Here is a 20,765-nt window from a genome sequence, read left to right on the forward strand (position 1 = left end):
GAAAAACATCAATACTAGCATAACCAAGCAACTGGAACAGCTGGCAAACTTATTTTAAAAGAAAGCTGAAGCCAATAATAGTTAACACTGTGGTATTGTTTCATATTTAGTAAGTAATTAATAAGTAGTGGCACTTATAAAAGTAAACAGGAGGACAGCTTACCTGTGTAAATTGATTAAATCTGAACGGTCTCTGGCATAAGATTTAGAAAGGAGCTGTGCTGTAGGTACTGTTCCTTTTTCCGGATCAGCACAAAACCAAAAACTATCAGCAAAGCTCAGCTTGAATGCTTCAATTAAAATGTGCAAGTAATGAGTAGAATTATGGTACAGATCTGCAGAAAGCCAACACAAATTATTGTTTTCAATTCATAAAATTCTTCATATGCATAGAAGTATAATTGTGTATATAGTACTTACTGATCAGAAACAGTGAATTGATTCATACATTGTTTTCTACACTAGAGGATGCTCTTTCCCCAGGCATTTTGTTAGTGTGATTGAAGCCTCTTTTCTTCTTTTTCTTTGTTCCTGTTTATGTTTCCTATCTCTGCTATCTTTGTTACCTTTTGTCTTTGTTTGTTTGTTTGTTTTTGCTTTAAAAATGTTTTTAATGATTTTGTAAACTACCCAGAGTTGTTGGGAGCTGGGCAGCATATAAATTTAATGATGATGATGCCGGATAGCATTGGATGTGCCCCATCGTCACCACAGCAGACACTGTCATAGTTTTTTCCAACTGACAAAAGGGAAGATTATGGGTTTAATGAAAAGTAATCATATTACGTGTAGGTAATTAATTTAAATTAAATTTAAACATGAATTAAATTTCATTGTTGCCTCAGGTTCACTCCTTCTTTTGGCTTTACAATCATACCATTCAATTCCTGGTTTTGGAAAAATATTTCCCTGAGAAATCAAGAGAGACCTACATAGACCTATAACCTAGGACAAAAGTGCCATTCTTTTTCTGCTCCACTCTCTTTCAAGGTCAAACTAATATTTATTGCTTTATTGCTAATTCCCATGGATCTTCCTCCTTGTTCCCATCCACTTCTCTTTGTACTTTGGCATTTGCTATCAAAATGTATGTGCCATCTGCTCTTCTCATTCTATCTGGCTTACAATATATGAGATAAAATGTTAATAAAATCATAAAATCAGTCCATAAAAGATAATCTCAAGAAAGGGAGGATTTTCAAGATGGCATTTGATAGTTTTTTTAAAAAAAGTTTCACTACACGAATGCTCTTTCCAAAGCTACTAATATCAGGGGTGGGATTCTACCAGTTCGCACCTATTTGCTAGAACTGGTTGTTAACATTCTAAGCAGTTCGGAGAACCGGTTGTTAGAAGAAATTACTGGCCTAATCCTGTAAGGAAGGCAGGAAGAAAACATTCTGGTGTTGCTTACAGAAACTGCCTCTCCGTTAACCCTTATTACATTCTTGGCAGGACTAGACTGCCTGTCTCAGGAACGTCTCTGGAGTTATTTTTCCCTCCTTTGCTGGTACTTTGCTTGTGTGGAGTGACCATTCAAAGTCACAATGGCACTGAAAAAAGTGACTTATGACAATTTTTCACATTTACGATTGTTGCAGCATCCCCACAGTCATGAGAGGCCAGGCGAGGAGGTGCATGCCTCGATGTGAGTGATATTGAGTTGGCCAGGCCCAGCCAATAACATGACCACCAAGCCACGCCCACTCACTCACATGATCACCAAGCCACACCCACCAAGTAAGCCACACCCACAGAACGGTTGTTAAAAAATTTGAATCCCACCCCCGACTAATTTACTTTAAAAAGCCAAGACTTCAGGCTTGGAGGCCTAAGCCTGTGATTTCACAAGTACTCCTTAGTCTTAGAAAAATTCACCAGTAGCATCACCAACATATTCTCAACTAGCAGCATTTTAGAACAGTAATTTATCTTATCATCATCTGGATCATCAGAATAGGGGCTAGATTAGGATGTGCTCTGGAAAATTGGAAGGTGTGCATTAGGCAGGTAACTACATGTATTTATCAAGAATGATCATTTTTTGTTTTCCTTATGGACGTAATTTTACATATATTTCTACAATTAGACTGGGATCTAAATTACAATGGAAGTAATTTTACATATATTGCTATGCGATTAAGAATTTTTATAACATAAAAATAAAACATTCTTTCTAAAGAGGCTTAATTGCCATCTGTATTAATTGATATGTCTACAAGTTTCTGTTTGAATGAACTATATTGTGATTTATATAAATAAAATTTTCCTCAAATTGAGTGAATCTGGGAAACTAACTGGATATGTTATCTTACATCACAGAAGAAATTTGCCATTACCACTTTCTCAATTTTTCCCTCCAGTTTCCCATTATTACTCTCTAATAATGTGTGATTTCTATTTCTTTGAATTAATAGCGTTTAGACGTTGCTGACATGGCAAGTTTTGTCAATCTATTGCATAGTCCTATAAATCTCTCTTAAACAAGTCTCATTCTCGTTCATTTCAGTGTAAACTGTTTGACAAAAATGTGTTTTTTCACTTCTTTTCCTAAAGTAGAAACATCTAGCATTTTTTTTCCTTAGAAACAACAGGTATATATAAGAATTAGAAGCTGACCATACCTTTCACATTGAAATTTTCTAAAATATTCAGGGCTAATAAAGTTGTGATTCCTTGACCATTGGGAGGAATTTCCCAAATATTCATGCCCTAAAAAATGATTGACACTATTTAATACTGACCATCAACCAAATAAAGAAAAACTTTCTGATACTGTTCTAAACAAAAACCTTTACTTATTTTTCAACTAATGAAATATTAAAACTTTAACACAGAGTTCGCCAACCACTGGGCCGGGGACCACTGGTGGTCCATGAGACAATTTTGGTGGTCTGCAGAGAAATGTCACCCCGCAAAGCACCCCCCAAAGCAATTAATCCAGACTGCGTGGGAACACAAGGCTGTGCCACCCACATGGTCCATGGGAACACAAGGCTTGCATCACTTGCATTGCAAACAATATGAGGTAGTGGGGGAGGGGGAAAAGGGTAGAGGAAAGAACTTGCCCCCCTTGCCCCACATGCCTGGCCTGGCCATGGGGCTGCTTCTTTCCGCTTCTTTCTTCTTCTGGTTTTGGCTGCACGCAAGGAAAGCAGGAAAAGTCTTTCTTTCTCTCCCCCACACTCTGCCAGAAATGAGTCTTTGGGACCCTGCAAGGCATCCTGCTCCAAGAGGCTGCACCAGTGTGACAAGTTTCCCAAAGACTCATTTCTGGCAGAGTTTGGTAGAGAGAAAAAAAGACTTCTGCTGCTTCTGCTGCTTTCCTTGCATGAAGCCAAAAGTCTCTGTCTCTCTCTTCCCCTGAGAACGGAGCTGGAGATGGTATCCTGTGATCTCAAATAAAGAATGATTGATCGGTAGGAAAACAGGGTGGGGAATTTTCCTGCAGATTTTGGGGGGGATTTTCCCAGGATCTCTGCTGCTTTCTCCAGAGACCCTAGGAAAACGTCAGCAAGCCACCATCAGTCAAAATTCATATTTGTGGTCCACGGGATTTAAAATTATGAGTTTGGTGGTCCCTGAAGTTCAAAAGGTTGGCAACCCCTTCTTTAACATGTATTACCTATTCTTAAGAAAAATATAATCAAACACACATGCAATATATGATGCAATTAACATCAAATATCACTAATTTTAAGCAACAGTGAGTGCATGCATTGATGTAGCATTCCTGAATAGATTATATGCTTATGTCAATTAAATACTTTCTCATAATAATCATCCCTCCATATTTTTAATATTTTTCAGTTATTTTTAAAAAACATTTATGAAGATTCTATATACACACAAAGACAGTTAACAATGAAATGCATCTTTCTATTAGATTCTGACTATTTCTAGGAAGATAAATTTTAAAAACAGTCAAATTATTTTAAATGAGATAATGTGCAACTATTAATAATACATTTTTTAATTAACCTACAATTGTTTGAATCTTTTTTAAACCCATGTTTTTTTAATGTTTTTGTGATTCTAACATAACGAATAAGTGTAATAATAGTACACCTGACATTTAAAGTATACCATTTTTTGCATGATTGAAGAACCTGGCATACTTTTACTAACAGTTAGGTACCAGTTTTTTCCTGAAAATAAGATTGGGTCTTATATTAAGGAGCCTCGGTGGTGCAGTGGTTAGAGTGCACTACTGCAAGCTACTCCTACTGCAATTTGGAGATTGAATCTCACCAGGCTCAAGGTTGACTCAGACTTCCATCCTTCCGAGGTGGCTAAAAGAGGACCCAAATTGCTGGGGGCAATATGCTGACTTTGTAAACCGCTTTGAGAGGGCAATAAAGCACTATAAAGCGGTACATAAGTCTAAGTGCTATTGCTATTGCTATATTTATTAACTTTTGCTCCGAAAGACACATTACGGCTTATTTTCTAGTTAAGTCTAATTTGGGGGGAAATATGATACTAAACGCATCCGTCTGGCTGATGATCTTAACTGGGGCTTATTTTGGGTGTAGGGCTTATATTACGAACATCCTGAAAAACCATGCTAGGACTTATTTACTTTTTGGTCTTATTTTTGGTGAAACACAGTATATAAGCATTCCTTTTTTTATGTGAGTTTTTTGGCATCATGATTTCTTATACTATACTGAGTAGCCAGACAGCTGTTACATTCTGAACTGCTAGCAGCTTATTTGATATCCATGAGCAAGAGCTGAATAATCAGATTTATACACTTGCCAAATCACTGAGAAACTGCCTTCATTTTCCTTCTGTAATATGAAGTGCTCTGAAAGTTTAAAATGTTGACTATATCTCTTTTATTTGATTCGGTTCTCCAAATTATCACTTATCTCACCCTTTCATTTAATGAAGAATAACTTTGTAAGAAATATCATCTGGCTGCTATGCTATATGAAATCTGTCATTATGAATTTTGGATTATGAATTATATACTGTAATTCTATTATATATTATAAATTATATAACCATATCATACCTTATAAAATTTTATCATGTATTTAGTATTATGTATGTATGTATGCATGTATGTATTTGTTTATTATGGCTATCATGAATTATGGGGTGGCTCAGCGGTTAAACGCCATGCAGTTCGAAAAAGTGCAAATGTGAGTAGATAAACAGGTGCCACTTTTTTGGGAATATAACAACTCCATGACATCATGCTGGACACATGACCATGGTAATGTCTTCAGACAGTGCTGGATCAATGGCCTTAAAACGGAGATAAACACTGCCCCCTAGAGTCGGCAATGACTAGCAGAGTAAAATCCACAGGGACTCCTTTAACTTTTTTTTAATCTATCATGAATTGTATTAAGAATTATATAGATCGTCTGCTACAAAATCCATTTGGAAGCTGAAAAATAAGTTACATCTTGCTTTATTGTTATGTTCACATATTTCCTATAACTCCTCTCACTGGGCCTAAAGAATGTAAATGTTCAAGCCTTCAACCTTAGTGCACTAAATTTTATTGATATGTACTCTATAAATGTCAATATTGTCATAAGTATGTCGCAGAGTTCTGTTTCCTTTTCATAACACAACAACTAAAATATTGGAAATAAGTCATTAACATGCTATGAGAAATTAGTGATATTTATACTTTAGATCAACTTATTGTCAGTTAAGCTTTTAAATCTTTTGAGTTATTACAAGAGAAATGTAAATTGTCTAAAATTGAAAAAATGCAATATATTCAATTATTCATTAGTCCAGCAAGTTCCTGCAAGTTCCAAATTATTATCAGACTGGAATGCTTTGTTTTAATTCATATAAACAAGTACAAAATATTATTTATCCTTTATAATAATTACTTTCAAGAGCTCTGGAATAAATGGTTATGATATACCATATCAACAAATCAAAAGCTAAGAATATCTTACTATTTTAAGACAAAACAAATTCAGATGTGTTTACTGGAAACTTTACAGATATTTAAAAAGGGGAATGGAAGATGGAGTCTGCTGCTGCTGAGGAAGCTCTGAATGTGATTATTGTTTCTTCTTGGGTGGAGTTCTTGGCCCTTGCACTGATGATGTAGCCTAGCTGGATAATAAAATATCTGCAAACAAATAACCCAGCTCAATGAGTATCAAGAATCCCACAGTTTATTCCTGAGCTAGCAATATCCTTGAGCGTTTGGGATTTTATGTTGTGGGTTTTTATGTGTGTTTAATCCTTGTAAGATGTTGAAGTCATTTGGGTAAGATGGGCAGCTGTATATATTATATATATTGTTTGGTTTATAATATAGTTGTTACAAAGCTCAGTTAGATATACCTATGAATTATATAACAATAAATTGAAATATATCACCATATTTCCCCTTTCTTATGGAACATCTTGCCTCGAGAGATCCTAAACACCATTCCTTCATGTTTGGGAAGCAGTCAAGATCAGACTCTTCTTTGTAAGGGATTTGTAATGGTATGTGGGAAAGACCTTGGGAGATGAGTCAAAAAGATGCTATCTAGGGAAAGTGAGATAAGAGACAACATAGTTGCATGGTGGGTAAAATAAGAGGCTCAAAAGGAATCCTCCTTAAGCTCCAGGCTGTAAAAGTGACAGAAGGAGAACTCTAGTTTCAGACTTGTGAAATTCTGTTCATGTAGCTTTACAGTAAAGTAGAATTAGTTCATCTAATTGTGTTTCCTGTCTGGTCAACTTGCTAAAGCTGACAGAATTTGAAGTCTGAAGAAGGAATCCTGATGCAAGATCTGTATTGCTTGGGGATGCCCAGAACAGCATGTAGCCAGGGGCCTGATTGGTGCCTTGACAACCCTCTCTTCATCTTTTAACTAATTTTAACTGTGTTAATCATCCTTCAATCCTTCTAATATTTAGTTTTTTTATACTGTGTTTATATTTTAATATGTTTTTGCACACTACATGATGTCCTTCTCTGGGGGAGATTAAATTTAAATTACCAATTCTCCTTTAAGACAGTAATGCAAGCATGCCAATGTGCATTTAGTTTATAATTTCAAAGAGGCATAAAATTGTACATGAACACTGGAATTAGTTTTGAAGAATACTTGTTTTATATCACTCCATTTACATCAACTGCAAGAGACTCTTCACAGAAAGTTTTGAACTCCAATCTTTTATTTCTCTTTTGCAGGAGAAAACTATGAAAGCTGAATTTAATTTGCAAGATTTGTATTCAGGATATGGATCTTTGCCAAAGATTTATTAATACTGCTATGGGGAAGAATACCAAAAGAGGTAAAAGAACAAAGGCAGGAGTGAAGACCCAAGAATGACCTGGCAAGGAAAATTCCTTTTCTTTCTAGACTTGGCTACATGACTGGAAATAACTCCTTTGAAGTGTAGAGAAAAACAGATTGAGTCAAGTATTCTTGTTTATGGAAAGTTCTAAGATAGAAGTAACACAAAAAGGGAATCACCACACAGAACAGTCTCCTGATCTTTACATTTTTGGTTTTCGTCTACATCCAGTTTTTAAAGTTGTCCCATTTACCTTAAGCATTTTACTAAATGTTGAGTTTAATCTTTAGCAATTAATAACAAAAACACAAGTAGTCCTGTTTAGTGATAATTGGGATGATGAATTCTATTGTCACGTAAAGCAGCCGCATGAACCATCACATTTTTATTATCTTACTTCACCTTTCCTTTGCTTTACAGAGCTGCAAAGGCCATACACATGAGGACGAATCATAATGCCCCAATTTCATCATTATCTAACAGCAAATGTTTGTAAACGAGGCAGTAGTTAAATGAGGGCTATCTGTAATGGAATAAACACAAATGGACAGATATGTATACATACATACATACATACATACATACATACATACATATGTGTGTGTGGTGTTTTTATGTTATATTCATGAAAAAGATGCCACTATGTGTTAAAAGTGACAATGATTTGTCAGCTTGCTACTATTCCACAGCTGATGATACCTTTTACTACTACAACATTTCTTCAACTTCCAGTTTGAACAAAGAACACCATCAGAGTTGAAAGGGACCTTGGAGGTCTTCTTATCCAACCCCCTATTCAACCAGAAGACCCTATGCTATTTCAGACAAATGGCTATTCTGTCTCTTCTTAAAAGCCTCCAGTGATGGAGCACCCGCAACTTCAGAAGGTAAGCCATTCCATCGGTGGATTATTCTGTCTGGAATTTTCTCCTTTGTTCTAGGTTGCTTCTCTCTTTGGTTAGTTTCCATTGACTGGTCCTTGCTGTGCCTTCTTGTGTTTTGGAAAATAAGTACCTTTCCCCTCTTCTTTGTGGCAGCCCCTCAAATCCCTCATTTTTTTTCTGGACAGTACCATGCATCCATTCATTATGCAGAGAATGGAAAGGGATCAAAAATAATAAACTAAAAAAAGTTTAAAGGCAGAAGATAATAGAAAAGGAAAGAAAAACTCACTAAATCCAGTTCACATCAGCATCATTCACTGTATCTTTCTAGCCTTGCATGCCATTTAACTTCCACTGTATTGTGACCACATGCCATCTTGTATGGTTTCCTTAGAATAGCATAATACATGTTGGAAAGACTGCACTATCGAATACTGCAAGATTTTATGGGATGATGCAGATAGGCTAAGAACAACTTCCTCCAAGTCAAACCAAATTACTTCTTAAACCTCTAAGAAAAACCTATGAAGAATCATATAAACATCCTTGTGGATATTATATCTTTCCATACCATTTTTTAAAAAGTCTGCCATACCTTGTAATTTGTGACAATAGGCTCAACTTCTTCAGTGACATGACTTTTCAGGTCTCCTAAATCCATTACTCCACCATTATTTTGAATAACATCCACAATTGCTTTAGCCACATGACCTTCGTAAAAGCCTCTTTTGCCAGATTTTGCTAATTCCTGGAGGAAAAAAGACTCTAAATTACAAAATCAAAAGAATAGTATTGTCATGTCCTCAAGAGCACTTCTGAATGGCATCTTTTCATAATGTTTCTCTGGCACCTTTCAGTTACATAGACATGGAGAGTAGAAACTGGAAGTAAACGCCGGTTTGCGCCAAAAGATGTCATCAATCATGGTCCCACAATTGCAGGATGCTATAAATAACTATAAATCCAGACCCGTTGCTGAGTGCCCAAAATGTGGTTACCTGAACACGGAGTGGGGGGGAAACAACCACTGGAACTTTGAATCATGATCATAAGTATCTGTTTTGTGGTCACTAAACTGCTGGTTTTAGGTTGGGGACTACTTGTAAATTTTAGATAATTTTTTTAGGGACAGTGTGGCCTATGGAGAGAAGCAGCGTAAGAAGAGATAGCTTGTTTAGGTGCTCTGTAACATTTTGTGGGAATGACTTCAAGGAAAAAGGAAAGAGAAGCTGCCTACTGAGGGTTCAGCCAAGAGAGGAAGGCACCCTCGAGTTATATCCCCAATATCAGAAAAAGAAACGTAGGAAGAAGCTGCCCTAATTGATCAGGATGTTAACAGTGACTGTAGGAGACCTGTACTTTCAGATTTGCAATACTGATGTCAGCTCTCCAAGGTAAACCACACAGAAAATATGACCAAATGAGCCAGTTTTACTTTATTGTAAGGCTACATTAACTGAAACATGCAAGTCTGAAAGAACAAATTACCCACAACCTAATCAATTGGGGCAAGTCTTAAGTTTCTTTCTCTAACCATAACCTTCATATTCGTCAGCCTTTGCCAGCAATGTGTCAATTTGTTGTAGGCTTTATAAGAAATGTTTTCAACCTATATTGCAAGTACTAAAGGGAAAAAAGCATTTATTTTGACTTCTGAGAGTGTGCCACAGGTGGGCTAAAGCAGTTTGTTTATACTATGGTTGTATACCATTATATAGTATTTTATGGTTTATACTCTAGTTACAGTTGTGCTCGTAAGTTTATATACCCTGGCAGAATTTATGATTTCTTGGCCATTTTTCAGAGAATATGAATGATAACTCAAAAACTTTTCTTTCACTCATGGTTAGTGCTTGGCTGAAGCCATTTATTATCAATCAACTGTGTTTACTCTTTTTAAATCATAATGACAACAGAAACCACCAAATGACCCTGATCAAAAGTTTACATACCGCAGTTCTTAATACGGTGTATTCCCCCCTTTAACACCAATGACAGCTTGAAGTCTTTTGTGGTATGTGTGGATAAGGCTCTTTATCTTCTCAGATGGTAAAGCTGCCCATTCTTCCCGGCAAAAAGCCTCCAATTCCTGTAAATTCTTGGGCTGCCTTGCATGAACTGCACGTTTGAGATCTCCCCAGAATGACTCAATGATATTGAGGTCAGGAGACTGAGATGGCCACTCCAGAACCTTCACTTTATTCTGCTGTAGCCAATGACAGGTCGATTCGGCCTTGTATTTAGGATCATTGTCATGTTGGAATGTCCAAGTACGTCCCATGCGCAGCTTCCGGGCTGATGAATGCAAATTTTCTTCCAGTATCTTTCGATAACATACTGCATTCACCTTGCCATCAATTCTGATCAAATTTACTGTGCCTTTGTAGCTTACACATCTGCAAAACATCAGTGATACACCTCCGTGTTTCACGGTAGGAATGGTGTACTTTTCATCATAGGCCTTGTTGAGTCCTTTTGAAATGTAACATTTATAGTTGTGGCCAAAAAGCTCAATTTTGGTCTCATCCCTCCAAATGACTTTGTGCCAGAAGGTTTGAGGCTTGTCTCTGTGCTGTTTGGCATATTGTAATCAGGATACTTTGTGGCATTTGCATAGTAATGGCTTTCTTCTGGCAACTCGACTAGCAGCCCATCTTTCTTCCAGTGCCTCCTTATTGTGCAGCTTGAAACAGCCACACCACATGTTTTCAGAGAGTCCTGTATTTCACCTGAAGTTATCTGTGGGTTTTTCTTTGCATCCCAAACAATTTTCCTGGCAGTTGTGGCTGAAATTTTAGTTAGTCTACCTGACCGTGGTTTGGTTTCAATAGAACCCCTCATTTTCCACTTCTTGAGTAGTGTTTGAACTCCGCTGATTGGCATTCTCAATTCCTTGGATATCTTTCCTGTTTTATACAGGAAAGTGTTTCCCTTTCCTGTTTAATACAGTTCAACTACCTTTTCCCGCAGACCCTTTGACAATGTTTTTGCTTTCCCCATGACTCAGAAACCAGAAACGTCAGTGCAGCATTGGATGAAAGATGCAAGGGTCTGTCAGGAGTCCAGGAACTCACTGACCTTTTATACACACACACATACTAATTACAAGCAAACAGATCACAGGTGAGGATGGTTACCTTCAACAGCCATTCAAACCCCTTTGTGCCAACCTGTGTGCATCTTATCAGGCCAAAATCACCAGGGTATGTAAACTTTTGATCAGGGTCATTTGGGTAAAGTTTCTGTGTCATTATGACTTAAAAAGAATAAACACAGTTGATTGATAATAAATGGCTTCAGCCAACCACGAACCATTAGGGAAAGAAAAGTTTTTGTGTTATCATTCATATTCTCTGAATAATGGCCAAGAAATGATAAATTCTGCCAGGGTATGTAAACTTATGAGCACAACTGTATACTAAATTAACCCTAGGTTATTCACAGAAGCCATAAAACATAGTTTATACTTCACAACAGCTAAGGTGGCACAGCACAGTTAAGCCAAAATCACATACACTATATTATGGTTTGATGTGATTTGGGAACCCAGCCACAAAGTGCATAGTTCAGCAATTAATTGAATTTTAAAAGCCCAATCAAATTTTCTATAGCTTGCTATTACTATTTGTTTCCTTGTTGTAAAGTTAAATCATATTATACCTTTCTGAAGGATAAACCAAGAATAAGCTAGTATAACTGAATATTCCTTGCTTATGCAGCCATTCCTAACAATTGATATAACAATACATCAAAATATCCTTGGTTCAAGTACAATAGAAAACCATGTTATCAAGTCAACTGGATTTGAGTACATCTCTCTATTTCCTTCCACTTCTTTTCATGGTTCCACTACCTCCTGATGTCCTAGAATGGCTTATTTCATAGGAAGTCATCTTTTCCCTGTTTCTCTGAACTGGAAAACTATGGTACTTTCCATTCAAGCTAGAATAGATAAACGGTATAAGACTATAGTTTAGATTTTCTATCAACTAAGCCATTTTTATACAGTCATTTGAGATTAAGAATTATACAACATTTTTTCATAAAGCATAATAATTGTGTATCAGATCAATGTAATATTACAGAGCATGCAACATGTCAGTAGATTCATCCAAAGGCAAAGAACACAAGGAATGCTTATTTATGCAAAAAGAAACTGCCCTGCCTTTGACCTAATTCTAAGAAAAAGCCACGTCAATCTCAATAATTCAAAAGGGATGGCAAATTGTTCGTACCTGGTACCAAGACAAAACAGCATGTGTCATTGCAAACAGTCAAATAAGAATACCATTTACCATGTGGTGCATTACCATCTGGCACCAAATTGTTAAATATTAACAAGATGTAATTAGCCACTAAGGAAGCTGAATAGGTGAACAGTTTCTTCTAATACATTGATTCTAAACAGCCACATTTTTATAGCATTAGCAATAGAAAATATATGTTGAAATGAGGAATCCTTGCCCCTCTCTGAGCTTAGCTATTTGCTTGTAAAGGTTTTATTGTTGTTCTTCCGACTCTTGGCAATTTTATAGGCAGGTGCTCTCCGTGCTACCCTGTCAACACAGCTTCTTTTAGTTGTCAGATATTCATCTTTGTATCAGTTTTGATGTATTCAGCCAGCATGTTCTTAGCTTGCTCCTTCTTCTTGTTCCATTAACCATTCCTAACATTCATTCTCCAATGAATTTGCATGCATGACATGGCCAAAGTAAATCAAACGTAGTCTTGTGATTTTGGCTTCTAGTGATGTAATCTATTCAGTGTCTGTCTGTTGATTGCTCTGACTGCCCATGGTATGCACAATAATTTACCCCAGCACCACAGTCAAAATAATCAACATGTTTGCTTGCAGATGTTTCATTACTTATCTGGAGAAAGGGCCTAGATTATCCCATTCCTACCTACCACATATTAGATACATCAATCAGAGTTTATTTTACCCTGTTGATAGGAAAGAATTGTAAGAAGAGTGAAACGAAACTGGGAAATCCACTAGTCTCTGAAAGTGCCCATATTAAACTGTGTAAAGCAGCAACACCATCCAGTCTTATTACAACAAAGATCTGCTGTGGGGCAGCACAATACATGTGAAGAGAGTTTTCTGTTGAATCAAGAATGTCAGAAACAAATGTTAATGTCATTCATTTGGCTGGGCCCTTAGACCTTTCTTCTACCTCACAGGCCCCACCTTATCAAAGAATTTGACTTATATGAAAGTGTTGTGTTTACTTCTACCACTGAAATTAAATTGCAAGCTTGATTGTTTTAGTCAAGTACCATTCACTTTGATAATTTTCCTTTTTAGCTGCCTTGACTTAAATGAAGCTGTTTCACTTAAACAGAAAATCAAATCAATACAAATAGTCCAATTTTAGTTGGTATGTGTGAATTAGTAAAAGCTTATTCATGCAAAGTCCATTAAAAAGCGATGTTCCTGTGTGATATATTTCTCTATAGATTAAAATTAAAATTTGTAGGCACTTATATACATAATGAGGCTTGATACACATCTAAGTTACAGATATTAGCATAACTGTCGAAAGAAATTTTATATGTGAAAAAACTATTTTATTCTTCTGAGGTGTACGAGTTCATTATCCAAGACCAAATTCAAATTCTTCCCTGTAAAGCCTCTTGATCTGAAAAAGATACTTAAATACTTAAGGGCACTAATGCCTCTATAAAGTTGATTGAAGTTGACTCCCATAATTTGCTTCCAAAAGGCTCTGTTGCAGAATTCTTTTACCTCCTTATGTCTGTGGAGATTCTCAATCATCCAGGTCATGGCTGTCCCAAAGGTGCTTTTTCAAAAAGGCAACTGGACTGTTTTTTCCTTGAGGAAGAAGATGTTTTGCTTCTCATCCAAGAAGCTTCATCAGTTCTGGCAGGATGGTGGGGGCTATGGAGGGATTAGTTCTGACAGGATGGGGGGTGGGGGGGGTGGAAGGATCATATTTCTTTGCAGTCATTTGGTCTTACCACTCTTCCTGAGAGCTCTTAAGCCACTTGGGGGTTTATCTGTGGCCTCAGGGTCACCTGAAGTTATCTGAAGGTTACCTCAAGAAGTCACTCCTTAGTTTTAAATGTGTTACTTCTTCCTAATTTTACAATCCATTTCCTACACTGCAGAATATGATTCCAAGAAAAACATATAATCACAGCTTGTTCCTCCTGTACACTTCAATACAGATATCTACGGAGATTTCATCTAACAATTCTTAACCAATAGACTGAATATTTGTTATGTTAACCAACATTCTCATCTTGTAAAACTGAGGATGTTATACACTACTCTAAATACAAGGAATATATAGATGCATAGAAATGGGCAGGGGGGTGGGGTTAAGAAAATTATTACATTAATGTGTCATGTAATAAAATAAGTTGAATGCAGGTGGGAAAAAGGCATAAGCAAATAAGCTTCTGCCTCCTCTCTCCAGGAAACAGCCTGAAAAGTAAGCAATCTGACACCATCTATATGTTTTGCCATTTACTGATGTCTATGGCATTTATCTCTGAATGCTTTTTCAACATTACATAAGTCTCAGAATGAAGTTAAAAAGCAGTATCTGTCAGATCAGGATACTAAGATTTATAATTAGCTAAAAAATGAGACTGAGAAATGCTGCTGAATAGCATCCAGACATGGCTACCTAATCACTTACGATTTTCGTAACTAAGTTAGCCAGGAAGCAAATTCAATTGCTGTGGAAATAAAATTAAATTTAATGTACATTATTGCCATGCTCCACTAATTTCCCTGCATCACATGAAACATCCCTCTTTTGATAAATATCAGCCTTCAATGTTTCCAAAGACTATAACTCTTGGTTCCAACCAAGAGACCCAGAAGGAGCCAGATACAGGAGTAGGTTACTGAGGGTCAAACTCTTCAAAGCAATTCTGTCCTGATTCTCCTTTGTATTTTCAATCCAATCACTTCTAAAATGACATTTATCATTTGTTCAAACTAGAGCTGAAAGAGATAAGGCATATCTTACCACTGAAACTATGTACTCATAGTACTAGATATGGTGCTTTTTGCTAGCTTGTGCACAAGGAAATTCACAATGAGTTACAATAGTCTTGAGAGTCTGATTCTTTGAATGTTGTAGGATCCAATCTGGGTCGGTTATCGGGACCAGAGGTTTTGTCTTCTGAGCTTTCGAACTCATGCTTGAGCCCATTTTTAATTAGGCTAGAGAGAAGTTCCCTGAGTTCCAGCATGAATCTGAAAGCTTGGAAGACAAAACCTCTAGTCCCAGTGATTGACCCGGATTGGATCTTGCAACATTATCCTGGAACACGTATATTTGCTTTTATTCTGAATATCATGTTGAAATTTATGTATTTCTCATGTAAAACTCTGCAATCAATTTCAATGTATATTAGATGTGGATAACCCTAGGTTGGTAGCAAAAAGTCCAGCCTGCAGAAACTCCCTGAATTTCATCTGCTTTTCCAAGCAATCAAAAATTAGGTTTTTGCTGATAGCACCGGAAAAATAATCATCTGCTATAATTGTCAAAACTGAACTTGATGTTTCCCAGCAACCCTGCTCAGAATCTCTGATTTCTAGTAATAAACACACTAGTGAATGGGTGAATATCTGAGTTTACATAAAATATACATGGCACACAGGCAGTCCTCAATTTACAACCATTTGTTTAGCAACCATTCAAAGTTACGTTGCTGCAAAAATTAACTTATGATTGGTCCTTACACTTACGACCATCACAGTGGTCATGTGATTGCAGTTTAGGTACTTGGCAACAGGCACGTATTTACAAATGGTGGCAACATTTTGTAATCATATAATTGCATTTGTGACCTTCTCAGTCAGTTTCCAACAAACCAAGTCTATGAGGAAAGCTGGCCTTACTACCATGGCAAAAAAGTTCAGAAAATTGCACACAACTCACTTAACAATATTACTTAGTGATAGAAGTTCTGATTTCAACTGTGATCATAAGTTAATAACACATACATGTACGAGTATCCATCAACCTCCAATTTAAGAATCAATCTACAATGTCCATCGTTCTGTATATGGAAAGTAGACAACCTTTTCCTAATTCAAAAGCTCCTATTATGAAGTTATCAAACAAATGAAAAATGCAACTATTAGCTATGTTTTTTACCAAATATAACAGACTCTGTCAGTTATGTGCTATTCAATAAGCCCTTATTCACTTCTAAAAGCTTTCATAAAATAATGTAAAACAATTGTGTCACATATTCTCCAGAAACTGCTTGATGTTAACCAAGAAAAAAAAATATCCCAAACACTGAATAATTATTCTTCAGCTATTTCTATCAAAGCAAAAACTGAAAACATATTGTCAGAACTAATATACAGGTTTGATTTTAAATAGAAATATTCATACTGATTGCATGTATATATACATGTATATATAATACTACAATATATTTTAACTATCAATTATTGAACAAGCCATTATGGCCTAGTTCATAATAATTGAGGCACTTTAATCATAGTATGGCTTAATAATTGAGGCACTTTAATCATAGTATGGCTTAGTTGTATATGATCTAAGTAAATATATTTCAATTTTTCTATAACAATCTACATGGATATCATGATGATATGTGACATAACCAACCAACAGTAAAAGGTGGGTGGTTACAATCAATAAATGTTACTAAGTTAATGCATAATTGGCTGTCTCTTTACCTTAAAAGTGTTTGCCAAAAGAGGATTTTGGAAAACTTGACCATGCTCTGGTACTTCACCATTGATCAAGAGGTCCTTCCCATGTTGATTTCCAGGAGACTGAAGAACATGAGCATCTTGTTTCCACTGGTAAGAAGTAATCTCAGACACTGGAAAGCCCTTCTCAGCCATTTCTATTGCTGGTTGTAAAATCTGCCCCATGGAAAGCTAAATCAAGGAATATTGCATTGTTATCAATCAACATACAGTACACACACCAGTTATAAACATTTGCACAATACACTGAATCACATAAGCCAAAGTTAAAACTAACCAAGCTTAGCATGCCATGTGTATGCAGTTTAGCTGGCCTGGTTAAGTGTGTTCTATGAACTACAATAAAAAGTGTAAAAGTAAAGAGGAACTGTGAATCAACTTAAGAGATTAAACGGGGCTTTCTAAACAGTTGAAAAATTAATACAGTGGAAGAGAATATTCAAATTTGTTATGTTTCTGAATCGTAAATTAATATGTTATTTCATGGCAATAAACATGATCAAGATCTATTTCAAAAGGCATTATTTCATTCCTTCCTGTGGTATCAGGTATGTGAAATCTAAGATTTGGTTTCATATATATGAATTCTAATCTAGCAATGTGCAGAATATAATCTTATCTTGAAAACACAAAAGAAATTAGTAAAATCTCAGCAGGTGATACATGAAACTGAGTGATATTTTTAAAATAGGAAGGAAAGAAGTTCAATGGCCTGTTCTTTTGCCTGCCTTTCCCCATATCTTATGCAAGCAGAAGAAACTCTGTGCAATGAAAGGAAAAGCAAATTCACTAATTAAAAAAATGCAAAAATATTTGTGAAAGAACAAAAATAAAACAATACTACAAGTAGCCCTTAACTTATAACCACAATTAGGACCAGAATTTCCATTACTAACATAGGCAGTTGGTAAGTGAATGGTGCCTGATTTTATGTTATGACTTATGCTTTTTTTAATGACTTTTTGCCATGGTTGTTAAGTGAATCATTGCAGTTGTAAATGAATAACATGGTTATTAAGTGAATCTTCCACTCTTGATTTTGTTTGTCAGAAGACAGCTGAAAAAGTGACAAATGTTGATCACATGGCCCATAGATACTGCAACATTGATTACATGCTGGTTGCCAAGCAGCCAAATTTTGATCATGTGACGGGGGGGGGGGGCACTGCAAGGACCAATTGTAAGTTACTTTTTTCAGTGCCGTTGAACAGTTGTTAAATTAATGGTTGTAAGTCAAGGACTATCTGCAATCAATCTTTTGAGCAATAACATTTGCTAGACTTTTACCTGTTTGCTTCCATACAACATGACAGCATCACACCATGCAGCAGCAGCACCAGGGACTGTGATGTTACATGCATGTCGTGAAGGCAGAGGATTTGCTTCATCAAAGCCATATTCTTTTAGAAGCTCAAGGGTGAGGGATTGTGGAGACCTTCCACTGCAAAGCAATCAGAGGTACACAGATGAATTATATAAAACCTAACTTTTATTCAGTTTTACAAGAAAAAAAAAAGACTGATACATCACAATTAGTTTAGCAGAGCCCTGAGGATCAACCACTCAAAATAATGCAAGTGATTTCCAGGTCAATTAAATACGCTATAACATTACAGTTCATATTCCTGGAAACTCTTGTTATTTCAACCAATTCTTGTTCTACAACTAATCTCATTACACTGCTCTCCACAGTTTAGGATTCTTCCCAACAGCTCTTAGTTATTATACTTCTGAAGTCTATCTCAAGACTATTCTGTCTTTCCCTCCTTAATAAATCTGAGATAATATCTAAAAAGGGAGAGGATAGTTACAAATAGAAGATGGAAGTCTGGAAAATTTCCGGTCTGAAGGGCTTTGGCGACAGACAGGAATCCGCGATTGTGCGCGGTTTCTGCCTGGGCTCGCCACTGGAGTGCCCCGAGCCAGCTGGTTGCAGGGCTAAGCCACCCCATAGAGGTGGTGAAGAAGAGGGAGACTGCCAGCAGGGTCGAGGAGAGCCACATCTCTCCTCCTCAGCTGGTCAAACTCCCTTTCCCGAAGGTGGTAGGAGCGGTGGTCAGAAATGCCCACCTCAAAGAAGTATTCAACCGGAAAAGAACGTGCAGGAGGAAGAAGTGAAAGTTTTAGCTGACCGGGCTAAGTTGAAAAAGCAATAACTAAGGTACCCTGGAATTTAAATTCTACAAGAAATAACATCGCTCCCAAAGAAGAGTCGGAAGCAGTGAAAGAAAGTGAAAAGGGAAAGGTTTGGCTTTTTTTTTCTTCTCTCTCCTTCATTATATTGACAATTAAGAATAAGAAATTGGAAAAATCCGCTTTGGCATTAATAGGCAATTAAGCTGAAAATATAACTAACTGCCAAAGGGACAATAAAGATTTCTGGACATTAAAAACTTTTTCTTCTATAAGCAGGAAGGGAGAGAAAAAGAATAAGGGCAGGATCTGGAAGAGGGAGGAGACTGCCTGGACTTTAAAAGAATCTAAAGTAAAATTTCAATAAGACTTCTAAAAGATACATTTTAACTGAAACTTTGCAACTAAATAGTAACCCCAGGAAGAGAAAGTGAAAAAAAAAAAGAAAGCAAAAAGAAACAGTTTGTGTGTATTTGGATTACTTGGTGACTTTTGGATTTTTGGCTATTATATTTGAATGACTAAAATCAATCGGGTGGTTGTTTAAAAATTTCTACAATGGCATTACTTTTGGATGAATTGAAAATGGAACTTAAAAAGTACAAAGAAGATGCACAAGAAGGGAAGGGTTCCTTTGGCTTCGTTTCTCAATTCTTAGAAATGGAGGAAATTAAAAGAGGGGAGAAGCTATGTAGAAAATGTAAAATTGTAATAAGATATGGAATAGAATATAAAAATGAGCATGAACCTGAAAATGTGTTTGCATGAAGAAATGTAACCCGAGATTATGCTGCTTTCAAAAAAGAGGTTTTAATTGTGTTTCTTTTCCTTTTGTGAAAACTCAAATAATATTTACAAAAAAAAAAAAAGATGGAAGCCTGGATCATATTAAATTCATAATTGTATAATTAAGATCCTACTTGGAAAATGACCCTATTCATTCAGACCTCATCTCACTTGTCCCAGCATAATCCCATCTCATCTCACCATCTTCTCCCTTGTCGACATGATGCTGTCGTCATCTCACTCCCAGCTCATGAATAAAGAAGCCAAAAATATCATTATCTGTATCATTATAAAGATCATACATTATCTCACTCTATCCCAAAGATGGATCAAATATAAAACTTTTCCTTATATATTATTCAGTAAAATTGTATAGTTTAATCTACAGGGATTCCAAGTAGTTAACAAAAAACAAACAAACCATGACATAATTTAGCTGTCAAGGCTAAAAAAAAACCTATTTAAGTAAAAAAAAAAATGGAGCAACAGCAACATTCAAAACATCATCATTTTCCTCCTGTTCCAAAAGCAGTTCAGAAAAACCATGGTTCCAAAAATGAAAGAGGAAACTGATCTAATTTTTAAGGGAGGATATGGAATGCTCTTCCAAATAGAGTGTTTCATATATTTATGATGGTTGCAGATCATCAAAACTCTTGGCCGAAAATTCCTTTTTAGCCAATGGTCAGGGATGCTTAATTGACAAAATAGTATCTCCATTTATCTGTTGTGCCAGGATGCAAAATACACTTGGAATTTTGATACCACTCAAGTAAACATTTAGCAATATACATTATATTGAATTATGATGTATATAATACTTCTGCATTTGATACACAGTATTTGAGTTAGTATAATACTAACTATATAGTACTATTTAACATCTCAGCACTACACAGGAATTTATGAATCATTATCACTATCCTTTTTCTCAGCTGTGCATGAATACAGCC

At 36.1% G+C, this 20,765-nt stretch overlaps 1 protein-coding gene across 5 annotated transcripts in view; it reads right to left on the reverse strand.

Moving 5' to 3' along the window:
• Positions 1 to 20,765, reverse strand: part of LOC113436888 (uncharacterized) — a 34,454-nt gene that overhangs the window by 9,081 nt on the left and 4,608 nt on the right. For all 5 annotated transcript variants that reach the window (XR_015743587.1, XM_087933302.1, XM_026701592.2 and 2 more), the window contains 5 exons: positions 18,181 to 18,334; positions 16,858 to 17,064; positions 8,755 to 8,907; positions 2,625 to 2,712; positions 164 to 335 (listed from right to left, as the gene is read on the reverse strand). Coding sequence is in view for 4 of the 5 variants with exons in the window: in XM_087933302.1 (XP_087789428.1) it covers positions 164 to 335; positions 2,625 to 2,712; positions 8,755 to 8,907; positions 16,858 to 17,064; positions 18,181 to 18,334 (774 nt within the window). In the remaining variant the exon portion in view is untranslated. The remainder of the gene's footprint in view (positions 1 to 163; positions 336 to 2,624; positions 2,713 to 8,754; positions 8,908 to 16,857; positions 17,065 to 18,180; positions 18,335 to 20,765) is intronic.

Source organism: Pseudonaja textilis, chromosome 4 (assembly GCF_049901715.1).
Source record: "Pseudonaja textilis isolate UNSWEBS1 chromosome 4, rPseTex1.2, whole genome shotgun sequence".
Classification (NCBI taxonomy): Eukaryota; Metazoa; Chordata; class Lepidosauria; order Squamata; family Elapidae; genus Pseudonaja; species Pseudonaja textilis.